Source organism: Lepidochelys kempii, chromosome 2, assembly GCF_965140285.1.
Source record: "Lepidochelys kempii isolate rLepKem1 chromosome 2, rLepKem1.hap1, whole genome shotgun sequence".
NCBI classification, from domain to species: domain Eukaryota; kingdom Metazoa; phylum Chordata; order Testudines; family Cheloniidae; genus Lepidochelys; species Lepidochelys kempii.
The window spans coordinates 21,643,372-21,660,229 of record NC_136381.1 but is presented as its reverse complement, the minus strand read 5'-3'; the positions used below and the strand labels follow the sequence as shown (position 1 = coordinate 21,660,229).

Below are 16,858 nucleotides of genomic sequence, written 5' to 3'. Positions count from 1 at the left end.
TGCTCAGTAATATCCAGCTATCACTTCAATATACTGAAAAGCAGTCTTCACTTTGCTGGATGTTCACTGATAGATTAGGTAGCTCTGTCTATCTGTTTGGTAAAGTCTGTATCCTTCTTGTTTAAAACACTAGGTATCCCTCATTTTCAGCTAACTTAGTAAAAAAAAATCCACATCCTGATTTATTGTTAAACCACTAGTTATATACTTTTCTAAAACTTATGGTTTACACTTTCTACCCATCTCCTACAGCCCTCGTGGAAGATACATGACCATGGAATTTATGCACGGTCCCTTTAAACAACGTGGTGTTAATACATGGAGCTCACAGAAATCACCAGAGCAGGTGCTCAGTCAATGCTGGATGTACAGCTTTTGATTTCCTTTTGTCATTCTAAAACTCCCTTTTCTGCTTCTCAAAATGTTACGGTTGGAAATGACATCTGGGTTTCAAAAGCAACATTTAGCAAACAGTACCTGCGCTTTCTTCCCATAGGAGCGTGGAAGCACAATACAAGAATGAAAGTCTGGCCGTTAGCTGGAGACTCACAACATGAAATATCCTGTACGTTAAACAGCCTTTTCATAAATTTCCTGTCACAAATTTATCAGCACAACATGCGCATTTTAATTAGTGCTGCACATACAAAGCAAGCCACTTAAGCAAAAATGAAACTGCCAGGCAATGATCTGTTACCTTTCCCTCGAGGGAAAGGCAGACATAACTTACGACATGTTGAGTACATACTTATGGATCGTACCAAGATACTACAGTTGGCAAGTCAATGTAAAATAGCTGAATTCCCAGTTACTAATTTACTACCGCTATTCAGGAGCTACAGTGGTATTCGGGTTGCTTTGTGATTTCATACGTAGCTTCAGAAATGAACTAAAATAATACTTGGGCCAGATCCTCAACTGGTTTAAATCAGCACAGGTCCATTGGCTTCAATGAAGCTATGTCGACTTATACAGTGAGGATCTGTCCCCTTATTTAAGAAGATGCAAAGACAATTTGTAGGAGATAGTGCTGATGCTTCCCTTCCCTAAATGACCTTAACAGAAAAAACTTTGCCTGCAAAAATACCTGCCAGTACCATACCGCAACTCACCACCCTTTTACCCAAATGTGCTGGATGTTTTATGGAAAGGTAAGGGGATACCGACAGGTTAAATCCATATATTTTAAAGTTAACTTTCTTACCTTTTTACTAATCCAATTTTCATTTTTGATCATTCATGTTGCATTTACTTTTTGCATTTCACTTGGCTTAGCCTTAGATCATCAAAACAGAGCAGTCAATTAACTGTCTATATGCAGTTCCTAATCAATTTCACTTTCAGGATCTCATCCATGTGAAAAATGCTGCAATGTCTGAGCTGCAACACTGCAGAGGATATACTTACTTGAAAACAAAATGTTTTCATTAAAATAAAAAAATGGAAGTATTTGTGTTGATGTTCCATTTATGTGACTATATTCTGGACCTAAATTAACCTGAGAGCGTTCTGCTACATGTCCTACAGTTTTATTTCTAGTTATACTTATCAAATACTCAGCAAGAAACAAGGGACCTGATGCACCAGATGTACTGATGACAGATGTGTTTCTACTGATTGGATTCAAACTCTCCATTTCCTGCTTTAGCTGGAAAGTCATAGTTTTTAGTGCATACAAAGTCACCTAGCTTTTACCAGATGAAAAAGATTAGATTTGTATTTATTAAACTAAAAACCTTCATTAAAGAGGCGCTAAGGGCATCTCTTCTTCCAGTGACCTGTGGGCTACTAAGCAACAAACACAAATCTTTACAAAAGATGACAAAGACCTACTCAATGGGTATGTCTACACTTTGAGTTGGGGATATAATTCCCAGCTTGAGGAGACATATTCATGCAAGAGCTACGCCCCCAGCTTGAAGTACAGACATACCCCCAGTGTTGTGATGTTGAGCTCTGGGGTGGAATTTAGTATGTAAAATGGCAAAAAGCCTTAATTAGAGCAAGAAAAAAAATTGTATTTAAAGGGTGATTTGTAGAAACTATGCAAAATTCAGCTGCTGAAACCGAGATGCCAGTCAGCCACAGAAACTCCATTTGCATATTTCACCAAGGTTTTGTAGGATACAAACAAACAGACCATAAACAGAACACAACTCAGTTTGACAGAGACATGTATAGAATGTACTGTCTGGTTTAAAAAGACCAGGAAAAAAGCAAGAGGTGAACTTCTAACCTCACTGATGTCAACAGCAAAACTCCCATTGGCTTAAGTGGCTGGGATTTCGCCCAACATCTTTAGGTTAATATGCATGTCTTATAAGTAGTATTATTTAAAAAGTTTACATTGTTTTAGTACTTCTGTCGGGTGCTGGATCGGCAGCCCTGGAGAATGAGGTTATCCATGGAGAAGGATACCACAAGTGGCAGAGCAACTCAGGGCATGGCTACACTCAAAACTTCAAAGCGCTGTCATGGGCGCTCTCCCAGCGCTTTGAAGAGAGCTCTCCCAGCGCTTCTGGTACTCCACCTGCTTTGGGAGTGGGCCATTTCTCAGAGGTCAAACAGGAATGAAGTCTTATGTGTATTTAGTCCTTGGCCTCTTAGCCAACACTATCAGCAAGGGCACCAGAGTTAATACGAATTATGAGGCTACTGTGGCATGGATATCTGACCACTGAGAAATTGAACTGAGATGACTTAACTCAACAGCCATTAGATGTTAACAACTTGCAGGCACTGCTGACCTAGATAGGGTATGAACTAGTGAGCTGGGTGCGTGAAGTTCAAGTGGAAATTAATTGCCTCATTTAAAAGTGTTCAACTTGATTCCATGATACCCAAAAACCACGTGCTCCTTCCTCTAACTCCATAAATTTTGTGTGCGCATTACCGTACACGACACACTCAGATTTGTATTCTTTCGCTTGCACGTACCTGGTTAGGTGCTTCGGGTGGCATAGGGGATGGCGATTTGGACTGGAAAGCATCCTGGGATATGAATCCAGAATCATGGGATGACACGCTGGACAGTCTCATGGGCGCTTGCTGAGGCAGATTGGAGCTGCGATAGCGATAGTGTGAACTAGGTGAGTGAGAGTGAGAGCCACTCGACCGGGAATCACTACTGTTAACGCTGTTCAGACTGCTGTGAGAGACAAAAGGAAAAGAGAAAGGAAAGGGGAGAGGGAAAGACAAGAGGGAGGAATGGGAAGAGACCAATACAGTACAATTAACACTCTACAGGTCTAGCAACAGGCAGCATAAACCAGAAAAGAAATGTTGATCAATAATCGGTAAAAATCATAAGAAGCTGCAAATATCCTGAGCGATCAGAAAGGGAAAATGGTGTTCTGCATTATTATGTGTTCTGCGCTCATTAGGGGCTGGACTCTGACACACTTACTCACACTGAGTAGTAAGGGTAGAACAATCTGGCCCTAAGGAATTCATTTCCCTAGCTTGGGGAGACAGTAGAACACACTCTCTCTCACTCACTTTCACTCCCTGGGCTTTTACAGAGCTCCTGTCACCAAGCATGAACAGTCCATTACTGTCCCTATCTGATGGTCAGCAGAGAGAGTCTAGTTTAATATTACCGGCTCAGATATGTTAAATTCAATGTAATGGGCCACACTGTTAAGGTAGTGGCCAGTAACATGTCTGCAAAGTTTAAAGGCACATCCAATAGCCTGCATCTGACTGGACAAAGAGGGTCAGTAGGCAGGCAGATGCAGTTTTTGGAAATGGCTTTGAAAATGCAAACTTATCTTGAGTTCTCTAGATCTTCTACAGCAGGTTTCACTGTATAAAAGATTTCTGCTGGTAAACTGCAAACTGAAAGCACATAAGGTAAAGCTATACTGAGGGTATTTATCAAATGTCAGTGAGTACAGAGAGGGAAGAGACAAAGATCCCAGCTAGTAACTGTGAAAAAGGCATAAATATTACTGACTTCTGAATAATCCAAAAGAGACTGTTTTCAAAGTTCCAATAAATCTATGTTGCATTAATTATTTACCAGCCACATACGGGTGGTTTTCAAGAGTTTCCTCTTGCCTCTTAAGATAACTTACTAATGGCATTAGTAGCACTCCCCAATGTAAGTATAGGGAATAACTGCTCAGACTGGTAAGCTCTCCCCAATGGTATAAAGGAAACAGAAAAGGTATCCACCCAGCTGTATGCTGATTCAACATATATAACATAATTTTTCTATTTAAAAATTGCATGTAAAAGTGTGTGCTTGGGACAAAGATGGGGAGGGCTGTGTTGCTTGATCCAGACACACAAAAACTGCTGCTACATGATCTTATCACTTGAGAAAATAAAAAGCTGTCTAGGAATATACAATGTATTTTCAGCCATTTTCTTTTACAGTTTCAGGATATTGCATCTTTAAGCCTGTGTTCACTGCTGTACATATAAAATTATCCACTATATATATATATATATATACACACACATATATATATACATACACGTGTGTGTGTGTGTGTGTATGTATATATATGGTGGATAATTTTATATTATATATATATATACATATATATATATGCATGCAGAGACAGCTAGATACATATATGAAGAAGTGCAATTTTGCTAGGTCTGCCATGCTATAGGCTGAATTCAGCTCACACAAAGGAGCGTATGATCCATTTGATTTGCAAGGTAAATCAAAAAGATAAGAGCATTAAAGGTTACAAAGGTATTAGAGCAGAATACACAATAGGTATTCATCCCTTTTTTTTTTTTTTTAAAGGGTGGGATAGTTAATTATTTAGACACCAAGGCACAGGGGCAACATGCTGATAAACTGTTTTACTGAAAGAAAACAGTTTTCCAGAGAAAGTAAAGACAAGATCCAACTATTCCAAAATACACTTTAGGACAGAATTAGACAGCATTAAATAGTCTTGTATTTCACAGTAAAGCATTTCCATTTAAAAGACTGAAAAAGTAATTGACTAGTACATTCTTCCCTTTCATACAATTTAAGCTAGTAGTGAATTACAGCTACTGCATGATCATTTCTTTATCTAAATCATCATAACATGATGTATTCATGATCAAAAAGGGCAACTATGAGTGAACAATTCAGAGCTTAGATTGGCTAATATGGTTTCTCTTTCATCTGCAGTGCACTAAGCTGAACTGAATCAAACGTATCCTCAGCGGTTAGTCTTCTTGCATTCAGTTATTTAATAGTGCCCCTCATTTTTCACGTCCTGTCACACAGTTAAATGGATAATGACTAGTAGGGATTGATATTTCATTATTAAAACAAAATACAGGCACAAATTTGCAACAGAGCCTGGGTCTCTATTTTCCCCAAAATAGATTAAAATGACATTTCCCCAATCTGCTTACCTGCAAACGCTGGATTTTCTGGACATGGTGGTACTGGGAGAGGATGGAGGAGTTTGATATGACCAGCTGTAATCAGAACCTTTCAAATCTAAAATCACCTGGTGAAACAGAATTGATCATATAAAATGCTTTAAAAAAAAAGCCATTTTCCCTCTCAAGAAAATACTCCAAATTTGCAAAAAGTTGTTCATTAGAGGAATTTTCACTACAAATCTAGCGATATTCTTCTATTGATTTACACTTTGTGATCACCAAATTCATGCTTTCTATTTTTTTTCGTATTTAGCTCTGGATGGATGATGAGCACAGACTAGTCAGCTTCATTTTTGGGTTCTGGCACACTAAAGCAATGTCCCAGTATTTGGGTTACTAACATGAAAGGGAAAGTTTAGATTTATACAAAAATAATAATAATTTTTTCACTTATTTACATGTAGTAATAATAAAAAAATATCAACCCTCGGGTCATGATCCTGCAAATAAGAGCATACTCATTAAATTAAATGGATCCAATTCTCATTTACACTGCTGGATCAGTGTAAAGGAGTCAGAATGAATAAGAACTGGACTCCATAAGACTACTCAAGTGTTTGTGGGATAAGGGCCTAAATTCTAAAACTAGGTTACTTGATAGTAGACCTATATGGGGGTTTGGGTGTAAAACTCAAATAACAGAATGCTGGGAATTATCTATCCAGAGCAGTGCTGCTGTTGTCTAAGATGTTCAAAGGTACCTTACGGGAGTCAAGCACCCAAATCCACTGAGTTTCCATGGGAGCTGGGCACCTAACTCCCTTAGCCTCTTGAAATGTCCAGCCTAAAATGTTACCATAACTACCTTAAGATTTGTTCCTGCATTTGCTTTTACAGTTCTATACATGCATTTAACAGATACTTTTAAAGGTTCAAAAGAACATTTATACCAGTTTTTAGTTTTCAGTGGCCAAACAAAGGTGGTGGAGGGTGGAAAATTCTCCCCGAGCAGCCTAATTCTAACTGTAGCCAGCAGCAAACTTACAGTGGGGCCCCATGACAAAAAAAAAGCCATTTCCCTTTGAAAGAGTCCCCCAGCTGTGTGGCTGCAGGATGTTATTTTCCAGCACCAAATGGTGAAACTGATTTATAAACAGCACTTTCCACTCAGTCCTTTTTGGAGCACAGGTGGTTGTTTCTTAGCTACATTCAAAGTGACATTTTGGGTTGGTCTGCCACGAGTTCAGGAGAGAATCGATGATTTACTTGATTTATCAAGTTGGAAACACTGTATATATTAAAAGTGAAAAAGTTATCAAGCTGCACCTAGGCACCTACAAATATATACTCAAGTATTTTTTACCACTTGGAGTTAGTAAAAATTTCTAATAAGCAGCCACCCTTCCCCCCACTCCCATAACACTGCCTTTTCTAGGGAATAAGAAATAACCTGTTCACTTGATGATGGCAATTTGTGAGGATCCATAGTGAGGTTTTTCAGGTCATCTGATATGGTTTGGAGATGCGTTATTTCTCCTAGCATTGATATTTCTTCTTCCTGAAGAGATTAAAAACATAACAGTAAGGCTCACAATCCTCTTGGATTTTAAAAATTGCCATATATAGACCATGATGTGCAACCTTTATCACTCCTCCTCCTGGGTACAACTATGTCAAACAATCAGTTACATGCTCATGTGTTTGTCCAAGAGATTATTATTTCCCATGGAAAAGGGCTGGAAAGTTCAATCTATAATTCTTAAGAACGAGAACCACACTGCAGCAAATCTGTGCCTCAAAGCTCATGCTCAATAAGCCACCTGTCTCACCCAGGAGATGCAGAAATCTAAGCAAACTTTTAGAAAGACTTGTGCAAACAGAAGTGCAGTCCCTCTCTGCATTTGGAATGGCAATCAGAACTCCTAAGTGTATTCAGTGTTTGGCCTAAGGGATCTTATCCTTGAAACTAAGACACAGTGGTTGAACTTATAGTTTTTGCTGGTTTTGTGTGCACTTCATTTAGATAAAGTCATTACATAAATCTGAGATTCAGACTGGCACATAATTATGCCAAGGGCTGGTTTTGACCTTACAGTTTCAGGAACATGGCAAATTACCACAGCAGTTGCTTCAGCTACCATGGCAATTTTATCCAGAACTCCAGCGTCTGCTATTCACTTCTTATTGCTTAGGCACCCTCCTACCTAACATTTAACTGTGGTTCTACTTAGGGACTGATGCCTTTCATAAGCAAGCATCAAGAACATATTGCATATGCAACTATCCACAAATACACAAGTCTTATATAATGAGACAACATTCCATCCCTGGGCTTCAGGCAAACTGAGCTTAAGGAAATATACTTAAACCTCTCAAATGAACTGAAAAGGGCCCTGTGTAGGTGGCCGATGCCATCGGAAAACTGTGTCGGAGCAAACTGGAATCTGTCAGATAATCGTTTCTGTATATGGGGGGTTGGCTCATGGAATGTACACAAGTCCTAGCGGAGTGAAGAGTGAGGGAGGAAGGATACTTTTTAATATCCCATTTTAAAGAGAGGGAGGCAGAATATGAATTAGTAACATCTAAAAGTTCATTCAAAACTTTTATTACTAATTACTCTACCTCAAAATTACGTTCACCTGTCAGGGTTGTTAATTTTAAGAACCTGAAACAAAAGACTTACTATCACAGGCCGTAGCATCGAGATGAAAGTACAGAAGCGACTGCGTTCTTCAATGAGGGCCTTTCTAACAGCCTGCTTCTCAGTTTCTTCAAGCAGCAGGTACTTATCATTGACATCTTGTAATGCACTGTCCAGCTGGGGCTGGATGTCTCCTCTCCCTGTACATGGGAAAGAATCATAAGTAGGTTTTGTTTGAACTACTTGCTTACACAGAAGGAATTCCCTATTTTCAGTCAATATCACTGCCTCATTGCCTGACAAGGCTATTCATAATGTGAGACTAATCAGCATTTTCTATAATTAAAATATATTTTCTTAATCAAGTAGTTTACCATAATTTCTTTTTCACCTGGAAGAAGAAATACAACCCCCTCAATTCCAATTGAAGGAGGTTCCTTCAAGTTAGAAAGAGCAGATTCTGGTTTGTATTTCACATGGAGAGTGTAAGATGGCTGTATAAAGCCAATCTTATTAAAAAAACCCTCAGCCATTCTTGTTAATGACTGTTGCATGCAGGAGTTGTGAAGGTGCCAATCACTGACAGCTTTCTCTCTCTCCCCTACCCTCTCTTTGAGCCTAGTTCCTAGTTATTTTTGGTTTTGGTAGGACCACGAAAGATTCATGCACTAGTGATGTTCCTTAGGATCAAATGACAATAGGTGCTAATTACTGATGGTTAGAACACTGAATTCTCTTGTATCTCTAGAAGTAACTGGTAATAGCAAAACACAGTATTCACCATTCTACTAAGGTCAAAACCCTTTCATAAGTTATGCATAAGTCCAGTAGCTTTTACATTTTTTTTTTTTTTACCTAAAACCAATCTACTAAAAGTAATAGGAACAGACTTTTGTCAGAGATCCATCTATATAGTTGCAACAAACTCATTATGCTGAAGCTTGCTGCCACAGTAAGTATACATCAAGTCTCATTCTAAAACAAGTTACACCCATGCGTACTGTCCACCACTCCAAAAAAATGGGTTTGTAATGAAAAGCAGCCTTAGCTAAAGCATTATTGATTCACTGTTATAGCTACAAGACTTTTTAGTACAACTTATTAGGTTCTGTAATATTTTAGACTCAGACACGTACATTTACCCTAAGCGTTAAATAATGTGATGTCTTTTCTGAAAATTTTCAGAGTAACAGCCATGTTAGTCTGTATTCACAAAAAGAAAAGGAGTACTTGTGGCACCTTAGAGACTAACCAATTTCTGTAGCTCACGAAAGCTTATGCTCAAATAAATTGGTTAATCTCTAGGTGCCACAAGTACTCCTTTTCTTTTTTCTGAAAATTTTATGTACTTTGTATATTTCCATTTCCATCAGTGTGGAATACCAAGGACTACTTGTATATTATATTTATGTTTGTTCATATTAGTGAAGCTCCTCCTCCCAGATTCATTGCAGTGATACTGCCCATCACTAATTTTTGCATCCATCTGAAATGTCGGGGGAAGACCATTTCCAGGCAAGATAACAGTTGGTTAGTATGTTTGGGTACATAGTTGCTATGTAGGGGCTTCCCCCCAAGCTGAGTTACTGAACTCCAAGAGAGGGGCAGGGCTTAGGACATACCCTTCTTCTCAGCATCTCCCATTAGCTGCTTAGGCGTTTCCCTGCCTAGTATGCTGGCTTTTGTTAAGCACTTCTCTCCCCCCGTTCACCATATACGGAGTGTAGGCACTTAATTCAGGTTTTCTGGATTCCCAGTGTTTTTCCAGTAGTTTCTAAGCACCTGTTAGGCATTGCAACTCCTACACCCTTTGTGAAGCTGGCCCAACATTTACATTTCACCCTCTGTAGAAACCTTTTTTGTCTCCATCTACACCAAAGACAGCTATATAACATTTTGTAATGTTTGGCTCAAGGATGGGGTTTATGAAATGGTGGCAGATGAAGAAACTAACTTGCCTTTTCTGGTGCACCAAAACTTCAGTGGTATGAAAGATGGCAGAGTTGCAATTCCTGGAAGCTGAAATCCTATTAGGGAGCAGACCTGACAGAACATAGGATTTTTCCTTACTGTTTTGCAAGCCAACTTCAGAAGCTATACCTACATGGTCCTCTATAAAACAAAAAGACTACTCGATGTACCAGGTGCAAATGTATAACGCGGCCTATACAGACCAGAGACCACATGCTCATTTCACCTTGGACTCTCATACATTGGATGAGAATAGTTACTGCCAACCTTAATTAGAACAGAATTTGATATCTTGGTACAACATTGTTTTAGAGAGAAAGCAAAAGGCAAGGTAAGATTGGGTTAGCCTGATGGTAACACATTACCATGCACATGATGGAAGTACACCATCTAAGATGTACTGTCTCCTTTAGAGGCAGCATATTCCTTTCTTAGGAGGGAAGTTTATACAAAGGAGCATTTTGCATCACCTTGTAGTGATGTCTGGGGCCATTTTGGGAGCATGACTAACTGGACCGTACAGGCACCACGACCAGCTTCACCCCTCAACAAGGTCATTCACTGAGACCTGAGGGCTTTTATGGTGAAGGTCAGCAAAGAGAATTCATGTGAATGTCTTTTCACTAGTTGGTGCTGAGCAGGGCTTAAATTCAGCCAGAGCTGTCCAGAGCCACGTTCCGGTAAATGTTTTCAACCCACCTACAGATTTTATAGCATGTTAGGGGGAATGAGGCCCCTCTGGAAAATACTCTAAGAATTTAACCCATGGTGCTGAGACTTGGGATTTATTAAAGCAATGTGTGTGCTGAGCTCAGGGCTCCTGTTGCCTAGGGGTTGAAATCTAGAGTTTAAAATGGGTTGAAAAAAATATGTATAATTCAGTTTCACTTGTTTTAGACTCAAGTCAGGTAGAGAAAACATTTAATAGATCTCTAGCTAACTACACCTTCTATGTATCAAACAACTAGCACTAAAGTGGTTGACCTAAAAGCACAGCCAGTATAAACTGGTGCAGAGATCTCTTAAGATGCATGTTTGTCAGTAAAGATTTATATAGAGATAAGTACAATAGGAGTTAGTTATTTCTGTGGGCTAGCCGAAGCTGGCACTGAATTACATGCCAGGCTCTAAGTTCTGTGGCTTTAATGATGTAGGACAGCAGAGAAGCTAGGACACCAGCACATTTAGGGACAGCAGAGTACATATGACATCTTGAATGATCAAGTATTTTGAGGAGCGTGTAAAATTAAACTGAGAGTTCGTGAGTGCCTTAATATACAATATATATGCTCTGTCAAAGTGGTTTGTAACAATGATAAGCTACCAAAAATATAATTATCTGATGCAAATCCAATCGAAGCTATAGGCGCAGAGCTGGATTAATATTTATTGGGGCCCTGGGCACAAAGAATATTTGAGTCTCTTCTCCCCCCCGCCCGGGCCCTGCCTCCTGTTCTTCTCCTTCCCACCAAGACCCAGCTCAGGCCAGAAGCAGAGCTGGGCTGTGGTACGAGCTTCCCAGGGAGCCTGGGCTGTTGTGGTGAGCCCTGGCACCTGCCCTAGACAGTGTGCTCCAAGGGGCAAAGACAAAGCTTTTCTCGGGCCCCCCACCCAAGGCAGGTGGAGGGGCCGAGGTTCCCCACAGTGGCTTGGGCTCTCTGGGAGGCTCTTACCAAAGCCTAGGATGACCATCCGTCCTGTTTTGGCCAGGATAGTCTCCTTTTTAAGCCTTACCCTGGACGTCCCAACTTTTTAGGCAAAACTGTGCCCTTGTTCTGTTGCACTTGCCAGCTGATCATCAAGTTCAAGCCAGCTCCATGAAATCATGACGATGTATGTTAAGGCTTAAACTTATTATACGCTATTAAAATAAATTAAATTAAAAAAAAATTATCAGTACATGTCTGCTGCTAAATTTTTAAAGAAAGTCAAGCCACTGAAAACTGAACTGGTAGAAGTCAGTGGATAAACAGCTGGAACTAGAATTTTCTGAAGTGCTAAACCAGGTTTGACAGCAGTGGCTGCTGCTTCAGGAACAGAGAGAATATTTTCTTCATTTCAGTTTATTCAGCTAGTTCAGTTCAGTGACTAGTTGGCATCAAAGTTAAGACACCAATGGGAGTTGAAAAAGCAGAGATGTTTGTTTTTCTCTTCCAATCTCTGAATAAAAACTAGATATTAGAGTAGCGGTTCTCAACCAGGGGTACAAGTACTCCTGGCGGTATGCAGAGGTCTTCCAGTGGGTACTTCAATTAATCTAGATCAGTGTTTCCTCAACCTGGGGATTGCAGCCCCCAGGGGAGCCACAGGGATGGGTTTGGGGAATCACAAATGCAGGGCCAGCATTAGGGGGTGGCAAGCAGGGCAACTGCCCCAGCCCCCATGAAGCTCAGTTACATACTTCAGCCCCGTCACCTGAGGCTTGGGTTTTAGACAAGTGAAAAACAGGCTCAAGTACAACACTGAAACACAAGTTCAATATTTATACTCCAAACAATTTATTTTATAATTATATGGCAAAAACAAGAAAGTAAGCTTGTGTGCTGTGACACTTGTATTTTTGTGTCTGATTTTGTAAGCAAGCACTTTTTAAGTGAGGTGAAACTTGGGGTACACAAGACAAATCAGACTCCTGAAAGGGGTACAATTGTCTGGAAAGGTTGAGAACAACTGTTTTAGAGAATGAGATCTATTAGTTCTAAAGTCCTGAAGGACATGGTGACAAGAAACAATCAGTTCAATTCACTAACTACAGATAGTATTTCCTCTGTTTAATAAATTAAGTTTATATGCAAAACCTGTTTTTGATAAACTGACTTTTTTCTTTATGTATCCACAACATTTAAGGTAATTTTATTTAACTCATAAAAACAATTTTAAAATGCTGTTCTTGTGCATGAAATGAGCACAGTTGTTCTGCGGCACTCAGTTTCCCTTCGCCCAGGAGCTCCACAGTAAGTCCACTGAGGCCTGTGTCACATGCCAACACCCTTCTTGGGGAGTAGTTTATGAACATACAATATGCTCAAACAGTCCCTTTTGTCCCAGTATCCTACTGGGTACAGCCCCTCCTTTCTGAAGGTCTTTCTATTTCGCAGCTTCAAATAAAGTCTCTTTCTGAGGTCCTCCACTGGGTACAGTCCTCCTGTCTAAGGCCTGTCTATTTCCCTTTCACAGTCATCCTTCTCTGAGGTCTGGCTTCAATTTCCCTGGATAATACAGTGCTCTCTAGCTCCAACTTCCTCTCATTCCCTTTGGAGTCCTCTGAGTTATCCAGGTCCCTTTCTTGACACCTCTGCTCTCTGGATTCTCAGGCTGTACCTCCAGAAAACTTTCCCAATTGCTTCCCAAAGGAATCCTATCAGGAGCTCAGCCCCAGCTGCTCCTCTCTACCTCCAGCTGCACTCCCCTGCTGCTCCTGACTCTCTCCCAGGAAACTCTCCACATCCCTCTTTTCATATCCACTCCTCCCTGCCTTATGAAACCCAGATACTTTCCTTTTTGATCAGCAGCAGCCAGTTGGTCACATGTGCTTATCTGCTGCCCAATTAACTGAAAGGAAAAATCAGTCAAAGGTGCCATCCCTTTCACCCCATGACATGCATTTTTAATTGAGTCTGAATCTCCATCCAAATACAGGTTGGCACAAATCACAAGTAAAACATTAATCATCATGTAGAAAATACAATGTGTTATTCATAATTTTCTAACATAACAAAAACATAAAAATTGAGACCGATCCACGCACATGCAGAGAGTGTAATCTAGAGAGAAAACTGTGCTTTATTGTACAGTGTGAAGAACTCTCTGATGTTTTCCTAGTGGGCAATGCATCTGCCTCGACTAAAGCAGCACAGTGCTAGCATGGACCCAGGACAAGACTGCACACTGACTTACATTGGTGCAGCATTACCAGTGAGGACACACTCAATTGGTGTTTGACCAGCTGTGTCAGATCAACTGACTGACATTACCATCCGTGGATTTTTCTCAGACCAGGCCTAACACTTTCACAACTGTTTTACAGTAGGGTCTATAACTTTTAAAAAATAGTTAATTTAATAGTGGCCTGTGAAATTATAGAATTACTAAGTTCCCCTCCCCGAAAAAATGAAACATTAAAAATTGTGGGTTTTTTTGGCAAACTCTGATTTGAAACAGGGTGGACTGATTTAAATCAAGGCAATTTAAAGCACCAAGTGGAAAGCCTCAATTTAAATAATCAATTGTTCTTCAGTTATTTTCTAAAGAAAGGTGCATTCTCATTGGTTGATATAACCATTAAACCATGTTGATTTACAACTAATGCTGCCTTTACATCAGGCTTGGTACATTTTTTGCTACTTAGGAGGGTACACAAATACATTTATCTAAGCAACTACAGAGCTTAGTATTTTCAGATTCCTATTATCTGTACATTTTTAGTATGTTAGAAAATGGTGAAGGATATATTGCTTATTTACTATTATTGTGCCATATTTATAAAGCTTGACCTCAAAAGTTAGATGTTTTTCCCGATTCTCTCTTTATATAGAAAATCAGTTTTAACTCCAAGTTTCTGAAAGAGACTCATGGATTCAGCATATTTTTTTCTATTTAAATGTTTTAAGAGATTATAAGCCGTTTACTGTTAAATTCAGAGTTCATTTTAAATAGATTTTTAAAAAGAAAAAGTATAATTTAAACGAATAAAATCAAAGAAATCCAATTTAAATAAAAATATCTGATTTTTAAAAAAAACCCTGATTTTTATCCACCCCAATTTCAAATCGTTCCTGAATGGACTCACATTTTCAGAGTCCTCATCTGCCTCTTGAAACAGGCAAGGTGGTAACTTTGTGTCATTTTTTAATAACTTTCAAATCCTTTTTATTTCAAGTGATTCGCTCCTCTTTGTAATTAGATGCAGTGATTAGAATACCATTTACATTACACTGGAGTTTTTCTTTTCTATCAGACCGAGGATTATATTATTGACACCACACAAGAAAATACGAAAGTGACTATATTTTGAGAAGGATTTTGAAAATGATTGTAAGTGACTTAAATCTAGACAGTAGCTCACAAATGTAAGTCTACCAAATGCGAAATATTAGTCATTAGCTGAACTGCTGAAACTAATGAATGACTCTGTTTCAGAGAGCTGCTAGAAATGTTCAGCTGCTCCTCAAATATAATTGTGCATGGTGAAAGCCCTGGATGAACACAGAGATTCTAGGTTAAATTCATAGGTCTATTGGTATAAATGATAAAAGATGCACTATCTATTTCACTAGGAATCTACTGATGAAGTAAAGTCAACTGATGGTGAAATTCAAATCATCATTGTTTAAAAGTTATATAGAAAAAAACCCTGCACTAATTACTTGGTGTATAAGTGACTTAGCTTATACTAATGTAACTCCACTGACTTCAATGGACTACCACTCGTGTAAGTAAGGAGTAACCAAAATCAGGCCCAGTGTATTTTAGCCCAATTCCCTTCAACACAAAGTTTCTTTAACCTCACACAGCTCTGGCATCACCTGTGCCTTTATAAAGCTCTAGTATTACTCCTTTATGTAACCTGCCAAACCTATGTGGACAGGATGCATCCTAACGACTGTTCCTTGGACAGGAAAACTGTACTGAATACCCACAACGCAGAGCCTAGCCAGCCAGCAGATAGGGCTTGTGATCTATGTGTGGCCTACCCTCCCTGCTCCCTGAAGAAAAGGTTACTCCCTTTGTGCAGTAACTGTGGTTCTTCGAGATGTATGTCCCTATGGTGCACATGTGCCTTTTGAGCCCTTAATCAGAGATTTTTCCATTAGCAGTTTCTGTTTGGCTCATGCATGCACTCCTTACTTCATGCTGTGCTCCGAAAATACAGAGGGCGACGCGGGCGAACCACCTTCACTCGGTTCCTTCCCCACCCGAACGTCCAAAACGAACAGTTCGAGGCAGAGGGGGGAGTAGGGCAGGTAGCGGAGCATCCATGGGGACACACATCTTGAAGACCCACAGGCATTGCACAAGATGAGTAACTTTTCTTTTTCTTGAAGCAGCCTTCCTATGGGTGCTCCACTTCAGGTGACTACCGAGCAGTATCCTCACAGGGAGGAGGGAGCCTAATCATCAAGTCCAAGACTAAAGACAGTACAGCAGAACCACATGCTGCACCAGATCTGATGGTGCGGACCAAGGCCTAGTGCTTAGAAAATGTACGTACTGAAGCCCATGTAACAGCTCTGCATCTCAGACACTGGTATGTTTTTGAGCAATGCTGTGGAAGTTGCTTGTGACCAGGTAGAGTGTGCTATGATCCTTTGCAGAAGCAAAGCACCAGCTGCATCATAGCAAACAGTAATACACACAGGGATCCCTCCCAACAATCTCTGTGATGAGATCATGGACCCCTTTAATCTTTCTGCAATGGAAACACAGAGTGTAGGTTATTTCTGAAATGGATTGGTTCTATCCAGATTAAAGGCCAATGCTCTTCATATATATAATGTGTGAAGGGAAGTCTCCTGCTCAGATTTATGTGGTTTAGGAAAAAATACTGGTAGAAGAATAGACAGCACCTCAGGTAAGAACTTTGGTGCAGTCATGGGGAGACCTCGTCCTTGAAAAATATTGTAAATGGGGGGTGGGAGGCTGTCTGCCATCAAGGCTCCAATTTCCCAACTCTGTGGGCTGACATGATAGCTACTACACAGGCCATCTTCATAGGTAAGTGAAACAAGGAGCAGGTCGTCACAGGTTCAAATGGAGGGTCCAAAAGGTATTTAAGTACTTGGCTGAGATCCCAAGTCAGAGTGGGATCCTTAACCTGGGGATAAAAATAAGATTCCCCATACCCTTAATAAATTTTGATGACAGAGTGTGCAAAAACAGAAAGTCCTTCTAGTGGGGAAT

The 16,858-nt window shown here is 39.9% G+C and overlaps 1 protein-coding gene across 16 annotated transcripts in view; it reads right to left on the bottom strand.

Annotated features, from left to right (window-relative positions):
- Positions 1-16,858, bottom strand: part of MTSS1 (MTSS I-BAR domain containing 1) — a 175,480-nt gene that overhangs the window by 13,362 nt on the left and 145,260 nt on the right. For 11 of the 16 annotated variants that reach the window (XM_073330172.2, XM_073330170.2, XM_073330174.2 and 8 more), the window contains 4 exons: positions 8,030-8,187; positions 6,794-6,901; positions 5,371-5,468; positions 2,938-3,148 (listed from right to left, as the gene is read on the bottom strand). In XM_073330172.2, the coding sequence (XP_073186273.1) occupies positions 2,938-3,148; positions 5,371-5,468; positions 6,794-6,901; positions 8,030-8,187 (575 nt within the window). The remainder of the gene's footprint in view (positions 1-2,937; positions 3,149-5,370; positions 5,469-6,793; positions 6,902-8,029; positions 8,188-16,858) is intronic. The other 5 variants (XM_073330171.2, XM_073330176.2, XM_073330180.2 and 2 more) reach the window with 1 other exon arrangement.